We start from the raw sequence: 13,222 nt of genomic DNA on the forward strand, positions 1-13,222 counted from the left end.
TATCACCACTCCTTCACAATGGCTGGTGATAGGAGGGAGATGTAAGTCATGGGAGTTGATAAGATCAATGACTTGAGAAGTCAGAATATAAGAAAGTGTCCTTCACGGGAAGAGCAAAGTCATTAAAGATGATGGCAAGAACTGGGGTGAAGAGGAAGAGAAGTTGTGGCCAAAGATCATCACCTGAGAGCCACTGATTTGGGAACGAGCCTCTTGGCCAATCTGGTCTGTGGAAAACATATACATAGCCTATCCCCAGGCCACTATAGGAAAGCATTTCCAGTCTGAATTCTGTTAGGCATAGCCTTTGAGAACCCAAGGGCACCAACACATCACAATGAGACACCAGCCAAAGAAGATGCCAGTAGAGACTGATTGCAATAAGCAAAGGAAAAAAAAAATCTAACGCATTCTGCAGTATGTGAACCAAAAATGAAATCCTATAAAAAAGTCATGATTCCAATTTTTACTGATGCTTTTTGTCTTTTTCCTCTTTTTCTTAAAAAGAAATTGTTACAAAGGATGGCTCTGGGAGAAGGGGAATGGATATAGAGAGAACTTTAGGCAATGTAAGAACAAAAGATAAAAATAAAAAATTATTCTGAAAATAAAATCCATATGATTATTTTACAGTCTTTTTTTTAAATCCCTGGCTCCCCACTTCAGCCAAATTCAGATGGGAAAAACAAAGCAATGCAGAAATACATCTCTGCAAAATGGTAATACATTGAAGTATTATTAATCAGTAATTCTATGTGTCGGAAAACGTACCTGTTTCACGTCAACAAATGTCAAGGGGTAAGTGCTATTTATTGGTCCAGCAGGGCACAAAACATCAAGAATCTCTGACACTGCATTTACCTGGGGGAAAAAAAATCAGAAAGAGATGCCCAGTCAATGCCCATGTATTAAATGAACTGGAGAAGGAAACAGTAAAGCACTCCAGTATCTTTGTCAAGAAAACTCCAAATAGGGTCATAAGGAATCGGACACAACTGAAATGATTCAACCAACAACAAAGTTTGGGAGAGAAAACATAGGTAGTTTGAGGACCATCACAAGCTTCATGTAGAAAGTGTAGCTAAGGCTGGATTGTAAAGGAAGAGAAGGTTTCTAGGAGGCAGGGGAGGAGAGAGTGCCTTCTAACACATACAAGGTGATTTGGGGAGAAATGCTCTTGCAGCTAGGGGGTGGTTAGGAAAAGCTTCAAGAAGCTGACATTTAGGTCCAATGTTGAGGGAAATTAGGGACTCTAAAAAGGCAGAGGTGAAGGGGAGAGAGGGCAAGACCAGATGTGGACTGTTATGTGGGAGGGATAGTTAGAAGTCCAGTTGGGCTAGGCCAACGAGCTCATGAAGGCTGGCAAGGCAGGCTGGGGCCAGGGAGTAGAGAGATTTAAAGACAAGATAAGGTAATTTACATTTGATCCTATGAGTTATAGGAGCCACTGAAGTTTACAGTTAGACTTGCACTTTAGAAAATTCACTTTGACATCTGTATGGAGGATGGTTTGGAGTGGGGAGAGTCTTGAAGTTGGGAAAACAGAAAAACAGCTATTGAAGCATCCAGGCTGAAGTTGATGGGGAGTGTCATGGGAAGGTGGCTGTGTGAGTGGAGAGATGGGGGCAGAGTTCAGAGATGGTATGGAGCAATAAAGGAGATTTCTCAGCTGAGTAGGTATGTGAAGTGAGATGGGGTTAGGAGTTGAGACTTGAACATTCAAACATGAATGTCTAGAAGAAGGGTGATGCCCTCGATAGAAATAGAAATATCTGGAAGAAGGGAAACAAAACCTTTCCCAAGCTAACAATTACACAAAACAACTAAATGGAGAAGCCCCTTCAGAACTGATTTAAGATTAATTTTTTTAAAAGATTCTTATCAGTCACAGAAACCACACTCCTTGTAGTATGTTGAGCACCTATATCTGATGCAAGCCAGGGACGGAAAAAGTGAAGCATACCTCAAGCTGCATACTTAAAAATCACGAGGAGTCATGAATGGAAACATGATGCAATTCTACTGGGCATGTTATTTAACGTAAAAATATGCATGCACATGTGTGTGTGTATACATATACTATATATATTAAAACTACACACACGCACACATATACATGCATATGTTATGGTGCAATTTTAAGATGGTGGAATGCTCTCAAATTTTGCAAAACAAACATACAAGCTTGAAAAGTTTGGCTTTGGTTTGACATTTTTGGAGCCTTAAGATGGGGACATATTGAAACACTTGGGCTCCTGTGACTCCTTCCTAGCTAAGTGACTCCTGGACAAGGAACTGAACCTCCCTAAAGCACAGTTTGTAAAATGAGGATACTATCTCTTGCCTCATTGGGTTATCGCGAGGTGAGGCTCAAAGGAGATCGTGCATGTAAAGTTGTAAACCTAAAGATGCACCACCAAGATCAGCTGCTGTCACTTTGATTCTCATCTACCATCTTCTCTGTTGAATCCACTTTTGTTTATCAATGTCCTTACTAAAATGAGCAGCCCAGAACGGAATATCATACTCCATATGTGGTCAGGGCAGAGTATCAAGGGACTATTCCCTCATCTCCCTAGTCCTGGTTGACAGAGCCTACAGACTTAATCAATTTGGGAGCTCTTCCATGAAGAGCAGTCATGGCACAGTAGATATAGAAATGACCCTAGTCTTAGTTTCACAGGTCATCCAGGTATTGCTTTTTGTCTACACAAATTTCAAAACGGACATGGCCATTATTTGTGATTCATATTAGATGTCTTTCTCCATATTCTTCATCTTCATCCAAAGATTAAGATTAATCCAAAATAAGAAGGACATGATTTTAAAGATGGAGCAACAACACAATTTAAAGCTGAAAAGAGCATTTCTCTCTAAAAAACATTGAAAAAAGTAAGGTAAAAAGAAGGATTTCATCCTATACCATACTATTTATAATACTAGAGACTATAGGGGTGTCTTCAGATTTTTTAAAAATTCAGTCCCTACAAATAAATGTAGGGAACTCCCCCTCTACCAATATGATGGACTATTGCTCTGTAACATAGTTTTAGAGAGTTGTCTAGGACCCAGAGAGTGATTTGTCCAGAGTCATGCAGCCAGTAGCATCAGAGGTAAGACCTGAACCCAGATCTTCCTGACTCCAAGATCAATGGTCCCTCCACTACACCAACCTGCTAAATGCCTTCTGCCAATAAGATGGTCTCAGACATATTTTGAAACACTCTCAAATATTCCCCCTCCTTCAACCTTCCCAACATTTGTTCATCCTCCTAGTATCTACATCACACACCCTCACTTTCTCCTTGAAAATATCCCCTAATTTTTTCTATTTTTACAGAAACCAAACTTAGATACAACTAATTATCCTCCTAGAAGAAATCGATCCTATCAAGTTAAATGAGATACTCTTGCACACTTTTGCTATTATCCACCATGCCCAAATTCAGTGTGCTTTTTTTTTTACCTGCTTCATAGCAACTTTTCCATAGGCAAACTTGGGGGTTGAAGGAGGAATAGGTCCTTCTGGTAGTTTTTCAAACTATGAACAGGAAGGGAAAAAAAAACTCGTTAAAACCCCAGCAGCAGCACGATAAATATAGTGACAGTGGTGTTTTTTAGAAAACACACTAAAATGAAACACTCCTCTAAGAGAAGGTAGAAAACAAGTTTATTTCTAGCTCATTTCCTCTACAGAGTTCCAGATGCTGTGCAAACCTCTTTTTAATAACAATTTTAAGCAAAACAGCAGAAATATGGTGGGAGAAATGGGTACCACAAAAGCAAGAGAAAAGAAGAAGGGGAAGCTATCAGATCTTCAAATATTTAATGGAGAGGTTAGATTAGATTGAGGTGAGGAACCTGCAGCCTCGAGGTCACACATGGAGCCCTCTAGGTCCTCAAGTGGGACCTTTGGGCTGAGTCCAAGTATTACAGAACAAATTCTTTTAAAGGAATTTGTTCTGGGAAGTTTGGATTCAGTCAAAGGATCACACTTGAGTATCTAGAGGGCCATATGTGGCCTTTAAACTGCAAGCTCCTCATGCTTGTACTAGATGGTCTTAAAAGTCCCTTCCAGTTCTACCATTCTGGGACTCTTAAATTCAGTGTTTGAGGGTGCAGATGGAAGAAATACAGTGGTGAAAGATTTGAATTCTCTTCTCCTCAAAGCTGAACCTGATCCAAAGCTGAGGCTGCACAATGACTTCATTTCCCTGCTCACCTTCCCCAACATTCCCATCACCAGACAGAGAAAATATAAAGTTTGAAAGAAGGATGCTTAGCAGCACCAATGATGGCTTTGATTATCTCAGCCTAGTCTGAACTAGGGATTATTATGTGATGAGCCAGAAGTGAAAGTGGATCTTGATTCACTTCAGTGCTACTAACATCCTAGTTCTGTCACTTATGACCTTCATGACCTAGTGAAAAGATCAGTTTCACCAATGCTGAAGAACGACAGCATTTGACTCAATGATCTGTGAGGGTCTCTTCTAGCTCATTCACTGGCCAGTAGATGGATAAAAAAACAAACTTTTAGAAAGCATCAAAGGCTCAAAGGATGCTATTTAGGGCTGGGAAATACCCCAAAGATCATGTAGTTCAACCAGCTCATTTTATGTCACTTCTGTACTTCCGTCTTCCTGGGCACACTTTAATACCATGGGACACAAACATTGCTGCATATCAGCAAAATTTCAATCTCTCTGTGATCCACTGCTATGATTTTATCCTTATATGCAATTCCTTATGTGGAAACTACCTTGTAGCAATGCAAATCTGAAAGTCATCTATGACTGAGAGTCTTAGAGTAACTTAGGGGACTGGGAAATTAAGTGACGTGCCCAGGGTCACTAGTGCTAGTCACCCCTAGTTAATCAATAAGCGTTTATTAAGTACTTACTAGGTGTCAGGCCCTGTACTAGACAATGAACTTTAAAAAAGGTAAAAATGAAATAAGCCCTGTCCTCAAAAAACTTACATTCTATAGAGACATGTATACATAAGTATATACAAAGTAGATACAGTGTCTCAAAAGTCTTAGTGCACTTTTATGCAATTTAAGCAAAATTTAAAACTTTAAAGCAGTTTAACAAGTTTTAAGGTTTCTGAGACATCTTTTGCAAAATAATTACAAGGCAAGTTTGCTGGAATCTGGAAGTGAGGAGGAAGTACATTTTGGAAGGGGGAAGAGAGAAGGTAGCCAAAGAGAAGGAGACAAGATGAGGATGATAAAGATAGCCTGTATATATAGTACCTCAAAGTTTACAAAGCATTTTTCATTTTATCTCATTTGATCCAATTATCACTACACAGGGAAGTGCTATGATTCTCTCCATTTTATAGATGAGAAAATTGAGCCTAATAGGTTAAAATGACTTGCCCAGGGCCCAAAAAAAAATCTATTAAGTGTCTGAGATAGGAGCTGGAATCTTCCTGTTTCCAAGCTCAACAGTGGCCATGGCAAAGAGACCGATTTGGCCAGATTGCAGGGTATAAGAAGGAGAATAAACAATCTCTAACCAAGGTAGTACATGCCAGCCCTCTATCAACTCCTATGCCAGGCTGCTCCTCATTGGTAAAGTATTACGTTCCTTCACTGTCATACAATAAGAGGGTTTACATTCTACTCAAGCAGAAATGATGGGAGAGGACAGGACAGGTTCAATGGTAAGAGCAGCAGACTTAGTTTTGAGTTCTACTTACTACCTATTTGGCCTTGGTTAAATCAATTCCCCCCCTCTGACCTGGAGTTCTCTCAATTATAAAATGATAGGGTTGAATTAGACATACTGTAAGGTTTCTTGCAGATCTAAATGCACATAGGGCCCTTTTAATTATATTCCCTATTGTTTGGTGGCACACAGGTGACCCGAAATTCAGGTCCCTCATAACTGTCAGAACTCCAAAAACCAAGATGAAAAATCACAAAAGTGAGTCTTCAGAAACTTGGTGAAATGTAGGAGCAGATAACCATCACCAAATTCCTTGTGAATTAAGACAGTTCTGCAGAGAACCCACCCACCCACCCCCCAAATAAAAAGTTACCTACAATTAAAATGAAAACTGACAAAAAAAAAAGTTGTTTCTTACAACATTCTTGAAGTATGCAGAGTAAGTCTGAACCTCTAGTGAAGTGTTAACCATGTCTAGTCAGATTTTAACCCACACCAAAGAGGATTCTTTAGGAAACTCAGATGCTACTAGCTAGGTGGCACCTTGAAATTTTCAAGCAAATTAGGCTACCAGGAGTTATCTATCACTTTTCAGTACCAGTAACCTGTCGAGTCATGAGGTACTGACATCTCTCTCACAGACAGAAAATTGATAAGTGACATAAGCCTGTCTGAATTCTCCTGGACTCCATTCTGGGCAGCCCTCCTGATCACCCCAATTAATTTACTGTTGATGTGGGTGAGAAGAAGCTGTAGACACTTCATATATGACTGTTAATGCGTTATCAAATTCTATTTGCCTAAAAGACAAGACCTCAAAGTACTTGCGTTTTTACTGTCCTAATGCTTCTGCGGAAGATGGCAGGAATTTTTTTTTTTTAACCTCATTTTAGACTGGGAAAATGAGAGGCACCAGCCAACTCCTCCAGATACTTAAAATTCTCCTTCCCTGGTACTCTTCCATGTGGCCAATGTATCAGTAGTATCACCATCATAGGAAAGTACCAAGAAAGTCTTCATAATAACATAATAACATAAAAACATTAAGAAAATCCCAAATGGCATCATGCCAAGAGTCAGACGTGACAGACGCAACAGTCACGACTAAAATGACTCAGCAAAGTATTAAGAAAGCCCAGGATTTCAGCTGAGAAGGGAATTAGCAAGGGATGAGGGAGGGGTTTAAAAGGAATCACCTGATGGAATTAAAAGAGACTAATGTGGAATTGAAGGCACTTCACAAACCTAACTTTTTTTAAGCCTTAACATTTACCTCTCTCTTCCTTCCAGGTAAATTGGAGCCAGACTGGCCTTTTGATGATTCAATCTCCCACTTCCATGTATTTGCACAAGTTGTCCCAAGCCTGGGAATGTTTCCCTCTCCTACCCTGAAAGGCCATTAGAGGCCAGCAACACTAATCCCCTCATTTTATGGAGAAAGAAATTGAGATATAGAGTGACTTGCTCAAAGGCACACACAACTAGTGAATGTCTGAGGAAGAACTTGAACCCAGCCCTCTAACCACTGCTCAATGCTACCTTATCTTCCAGGCTCAGCTAAGATGTCACCTCCTCAGTGATTTCCCCAAAACCCTCTCCCTGCCTCTACTGGCTAAATCAGTTTGTTTCCTAAAAATAGCTTCTGTTTATCTGTGTAAATCTTGTGTTCTCCCAAGGAAAATTAATAATAATTTAGATTATATTGATAAAAATTATATTAATAAAATTAACAAGTGTTTTAAGGCTTGCAAAGTACCTTTTATTTGTTAACTCACTCGATTCTCACAACAACCCTCGTATATAGTAGCTATTTAATAAGCGCAGGTTGAATCAAACTGAATTAATTCTTGCCCCAAACCAGAAATAAACTTTGGGCCACATGGAATATGAAGAAAGGGAGTGCTAAGGACTCAGAAGACAGAATCACTTACTGTCTCCCAAAGTTCTGCCTCACTGTCAGAATTTATTTTCAAATGCAGGAAAAACAACTTATTGCAAATTGAAGGACAGTGATTATGTAGCAGCTGGAATCGGGAGGACCTGAATTCAAGTCTAACTTCAGATCTAGATGTGGTGACCCTGGGCAAGTCACTTAACCAAAAAAAAAAGTGAAATGAAAAGAAAAGGTCTTGGGGTGTGGGCTTTAGTGGACAGCAAGCTCAGTCTAAGTCACCATAATTGTGATCTGAAAGCCCCAAATACTTATGACATCCTCTGGGTTGGGACTAGTGGTTTCATTGGTACGTAGGTAGGGAGGCACAGGGTGAGGGAGAGGGTGGAGACTAAGAGATTAAGTCACTTGCCCAGGGTCACCCGGTCAAGGTGCGTCACAGCCAATCTGGGCTACAATCTAATAAGAACAGTTAAAAATAGCTAAGATTTATGTATTATGTGCTAAGTGCTTCACAGTTTTTATCTCATTTGTCCCTCACAATGAGAAGTAGGTGCTATTATTATCCCCACTTTACAGAGGAGGAAACTGAGGCAAACAGAGACCATGTAACTTACCCATTGTCATGCAGTTGGCCAGAATCTTAACCTTTCGTTAATATACACACAATATGTAGAACAAGGGAAATGACACACCCACCGTATTCTGCCCTGGTTAGAGCAACCAATCAACAAATATTTATTAAGTATTAATGTACTGGGTACCATTTTCAGTTCTGGGCTCTGGCTCCTAAGCAAGTCAAGATAGAAAGATTCAGAGGAGGAATGACAGACTTCTTTGTTTCGAGTCAGAATGAGGGGAAAAGAGAACGATCAAAGAGGAGATAGGACTGCTCCCCAGGGATAGAGATGGTAAAAATAATGGATGAAAGAAAGAAAGGCCAAATGACTCGATTTTGAATTTTCTTCTTTTCTCCTCAGTCAAAGGAGGATTAAGAGATCATTGATCTCCAAAGAATGGAACAGATAAATAAACACACAGTAAAAAAACACTAGGCTACTCTAAAAGTCCACAGTACTAGAAAGAAGGCAAGTCAACCCAAAGAGCGGTGAGGTCCTGAATTGGTCTCAGGCTCTCCACCTATCAGGGAGTAGGGAGGAGAGCATCTCTAATATGTTTCCAATTCTAGACCTTCTGAGTCAATGAATTAACAATTCTCACACCCTCAAATAATTTATCAATGGGGCCTCTGTAAATTAGGTCAAATCCCTTTCTAGGATACTATGTTCTCCACAAGGGTCAGAAACCCTTGAAAACAAAATAACTCCGGAAACTCTGTAACTAACATAAATTAAGAGGCATAAATAAGTACTTTATTCAAATTATTTTGCCCCGTTGAGCTGCTTTTGCTGGAAAGTGATAGAGGGGACAACCCCCACCCCCAAAAAGAGACTCCTCCAGCTCAGGGGTGAGAACGGAGACATTTCAACAATGCTGACTGACTCCCTGGAGAGGTTTCTTCCTTTTTCTCTTTTACCATTTATGGAGAAAGAGGCCAGAGACACTAAGAATTTAGATAGCTAATCAGAAAGGTTAGAAAGCAACAGAGGCAGATTTTGATGCTGAGTAGATGCAGAGGCTGAAAACAAACTAGCAAGAAAGATGGCGGTCTCTGACTCCAAGCTAATAGTTTCAGAGTGGGCTGGAAAGAGAAAAACTAATAACTGATAAGAGGAGGACAGTAAATTAGATATTTCTCTGCTTCAATGTTAAGGGTTGGAGGCGGGGCAGTGGGGTCCAGGGAAAGAAGCACTGGCTTGGGAGACAGAGGCCCTGTGTTCCAGTCTTACACCTGATGCTTACTCTCTGTGTAATTTAGGGTAAGTTAATTCATTTCTTTGGGGCCTCCTGGACTAAATGACTTCTGAGATTTCTTCCAGGTCTAATCTATGATTGAAAGGCTAAATCTGACTGCTTTGATAAAAAGATTAGATTGTCCGATTCTATTCTATTTTTAATTTGGGTATGTGAAGGAGACCTTCTCTACCTAAAGCTATTTTCATTTTAATAATAATAACAGTTCAAATCTGGTCTCAGACACATACTAAGGGTGTGACCCTGGGCAACTCACTTTGCCCAATTGCTACCTTTACCCGCAAATAATAAGAACTATAGCTAATGTTTACATAGTATGTACTACATGCCAGAGATTTACATTTGATCCTCACAACAACCATGTGGCGTAGGTGTTATTATCATCCCCATTTTACAGAATTTCCTCTTCTGTAGGCAAACAGAAGTTAAGTGACTTGTCCAGGGTCACACAGCTGGTACAGTATCAGAGGTCACGTTTGAACTCAAGTCTTCCAGATTCTATCCATTATCCTACCTCATGCTCTCTATTAACAACTAGCATTGACATTAAGTTCCAAAGTTAACAAAGGGCTTTACATGTTAACACATTTGATCCTGGGAGATAGGTAATATCATTATACCCATTTTACAGGAAAGTGATTTTTTTGCCCAGTCACAAATCTAGGAATTAAGGCAGGATTCAAACTCAGGTCCCTTCTGTTTCCAAGTATGATGCTCTATCTACTGGGCCAATCAGCTGCATTTTAAAAGAACTTGTGAACTCACGGGAATCCCTGATTGGGTTCTTCACTATTATGGGTGCCCATTTGCTCTGTCTTTCCAGAAGGAGCTGCTTTTGAAGCTGCAGACCATTAACCCTACCCCTTCCTCACCTTTGCAAAGAGTAGAGCCCATGCGGTTCAGTAAAAACAAGAGAGAGAGGCTCTCTACCTTATCAGATTCTGAAGTGGTAAGAGAAGGTGGGGAAGGGTGATGACCAGAACCCTGGACCACAGGAACCCAAGGAACTATGCAGGACAGCAAAGACAGGTGTGGAGAAGGACTTCCCTGCATGTGACTTAAGAACCAGAATCTCTGGAAAGAGATAAACACCCCCAGCAGCATCCCACTCCCCCTAAAAAATGGCAGGACAGGAAAGAAATTCAGGCCATGTTCTACATAGGACAGCAGATCCCAAATCTGAACTGTCCCATCTTCCATGGAACATCTGACTGTAAAGCCTAAATACTATTAATATTTGTCCATGGAAGATAGATGGCTTTTTCAATTTTTGTGTACCCCCTTTCAGCAATTGGGTAAAGCCTCCAGACACCTTTCTTAGAATGACCCTCAAGTCAGGAGGACCTGAGTTCAATTCTGACCTCAGACACTTGACACTTACTAGCTGTGTGACCCTGGGCAAGTCACTTGACCCTGATTGCCTTGCCAAAAAAAAAAAAAGAAAGTTTTAAAACGCATAAAACAATATAACAGGGTTGCAAATAAAACCAATTCTATTGTAATACAGTCATTAAAATATTTTTCAAAACAAGTTTATAGACCCCATCCTGGTAATAGAAGGATCACTGATTAATACAGTAATATTGGGGGTCCAAGGCTGTATAACTTTTAGAAAAAGTGACTGAATATCTGGCCTCCAGAGGAGCACAGACGAGAATGTAAAATGAAATTAATTAAGTGAAAAAGATGAAAAAAATGTAAAGGTTGCACATGACAATTTTCTTTTAAAAACACGCACATGCATTCTCTATCTACAAGTTAAAAGTCTTTGTTCCACAAGTTTGTTTCAAAACTCAAGTGGGTACTTTTGATGAAAAATGCTCTCCACCTCCAGAGATAAAGAGTCCGAATGCAGTTTAAAACATGCTTTCTTAAAATTTCTTTATTATTCTTGGGGGTTTTTTTGACCTGTGTTTCCTTTTTCAACATTGGTAATATGCAAATGTTTTGCATGACTACACATGCATAATCTGTACCAAATTGTTTGCCTCCTGAAGGAGAAGGGAAGGGAAGGAAGGAGGGAGAGAATTTGGAACTCAATTTTTTAAAAAACAAATGTTAAAAATTTGTTTCCAGGTAATTGAGAAAAAAAATAAAAAAAAAACAAACTCAAGTGACTGAGCAGAAAGACTGCGGATTTGTAAAAACCACAGCAGAGACAGGAAACCCCACCTGAGAGGCTCAGGTCACACTGTCAGAGGTAGACATCAGTGCCGGGACAGCTGTAAACTGCTAGCATCTGTCCAAGGCCAGGAATGCAGAGTAAATCTCAAGGATGACTTGGTTTTGAACATCAATGGAAAATATTATTTCTGCTAGCCCTGAACCAAGTCATATGTGCAAAAGTTTTGATCTTAGAATAGGTAGTGATCACAAAAATCATCTAGTCATTTTAAAGACAACTAGGTGACAGAGTGGATGGACCTATAGTCAGGAAGGCCTCAGTTTCCTCATTTGCAAAATGAGATTATCACCTACCTGCCAGCATTGTCATGAGGATCCAGTAAGACAGTACTTGCAAAGCACTTCACTTACTCAACACGATCTTTATTATTAGGAGCACTCCTTCTGACTCTAAATCCTATGAGTCTTTCATCCTACTGCAGACCCTTAAGGCCTGAATCTTTACATAAAAATACTTACCTTCCCAATAGCTTCCCTCAGAGAAAAATATTTCTCTGTGAGGTCTCCCGCTTCACTCAATGGGGCATCGTAGTCATAACTAGTAGGTTGAGGTGAAAAAGGCATATTGGCTCCTAAGAGGTAAAAGTATAAAAATTTTTAATAACGTAAACAATAAGAGGTTCAATGAGACATAATCACTTTAGCACACAGTTAAGTCAAGCAAGTATTCTTGAACACCTACTAGATGAAGGGCCTTGGAGGAACCAGGAGTACTGTCTTTAAGCATTTAAAGAACTGTCTAGCTGAAAGTGGAAGTAGAATTGATGGTTCTTCTCTGGAAAGACCGATACGAACCGATACAGAGTGAAGCAGGCAGAACCATGAAAAAGAAATCCAAAATGACAACATAAATGGAAAGAAAGAGAACCAAATAACTGAAACTAAAGGCTCCAAAACTGTAAGGACCAAGCTTGACCCCAGAGGAGAAATATAAGAAAGTAACTGCATATAACATCCTACTCTGCCCCATATCAGAATGGAAGGTTTTAAAGGGTAGGGAAAAGGTGAAAATGGGCAGATACGAATGTAAAGTCCTATGCTTTTAGACTCAAAAAACCAATAGAACACAGGAGATGCAGCTATAGAACAGTTCATGTAAAAGAAAAAAAGTCAAGTTCTTGAAAGAGCTACTAAAAAAAACTAATGTCATTTTTTTAAAAAGGTAACAAATTGGAAAACCAGTCACATTTTACTTTATTCTGGATAGAACGCATTTGGAGTATCATGTTCATACCTAGGTGCCACCATTAAATTGGAAGATGACAAGTCTGATGAGAAGACATGAATGTGTATCAAATGAGGTGGATGAGGGATTAGACATGTTCTATGTCACTCCAGAGACAACAATTAGAACAAAAGGGTTAAAAGTTACAGGAAGGCAGATTTCTTCTTAATATAAAGGGGCAATTTTCCAATGATTAGAGCTCTCCAGACCTAGAATTGGCTGCCCTGCAAACTCATGAGCTTTCCATCACCATATATTATTCAACCATGGGCTGAATGGCTGCCATTTAGAAATGGTGTTTTGAGTATTTCTTCTTGATGGGATAAGAGGTTAGACTGGACAATCTCTGAGAATTCTTTCATCTTGAAAGGT

The 13,222-nt window shown here is 39.7% G+C and overlaps 1 protein-coding gene across 4 annotated transcripts in view; it reads right to left on the bottom strand.

Moving 5' to 3' along the window:
* The window catches only part of GLB1 (galactosidase beta 1), a 74,630-nt gene that overhangs the window by 21,739 nt on the left and 39,669 nt on the right, over window positions 1-13,222 (bottom strand). For 3 of the 4 annotated variants that reach the window (XR_011976630.1, XM_072651474.1, XM_072651475.1), the window contains exons 10-12: window positions 12,085-12,197; window positions 3,467-3,541; window positions 772-861 (exon numbers count right to left, since the gene is read on the bottom strand). Coding sequence is in view for 3 of the 4 variants with exons in the window: in XM_072651474.1 (XP_072507575.1) it covers window positions 772-861; window positions 3,467-3,541; window positions 12,085-12,197 (278 nt within the window). In the remaining variant the exon portion in view is untranslated. The remainder of the gene's footprint in view (window positions 1-771; window positions 862-3,466; window positions 3,542-12,084; window positions 12,198-13,222) is intronic. The other variant, XM_072651476.1, reaches the window with a different exon arrangement.

The sequence above is a fragment of the Notamacropus eugenii genome, chromosome 3, assembly GCF_028372415.1.
Source record: "Notamacropus eugenii isolate mMacEug1 chromosome 3, mMacEug1.pri_v2, whole genome shotgun sequence".
NCBI classification, from domain to species: Eukaryota; Metazoa; Chordata; class Mammalia; order Diprotodontia; family Macropodidae; genus Notamacropus; species Notamacropus eugenii.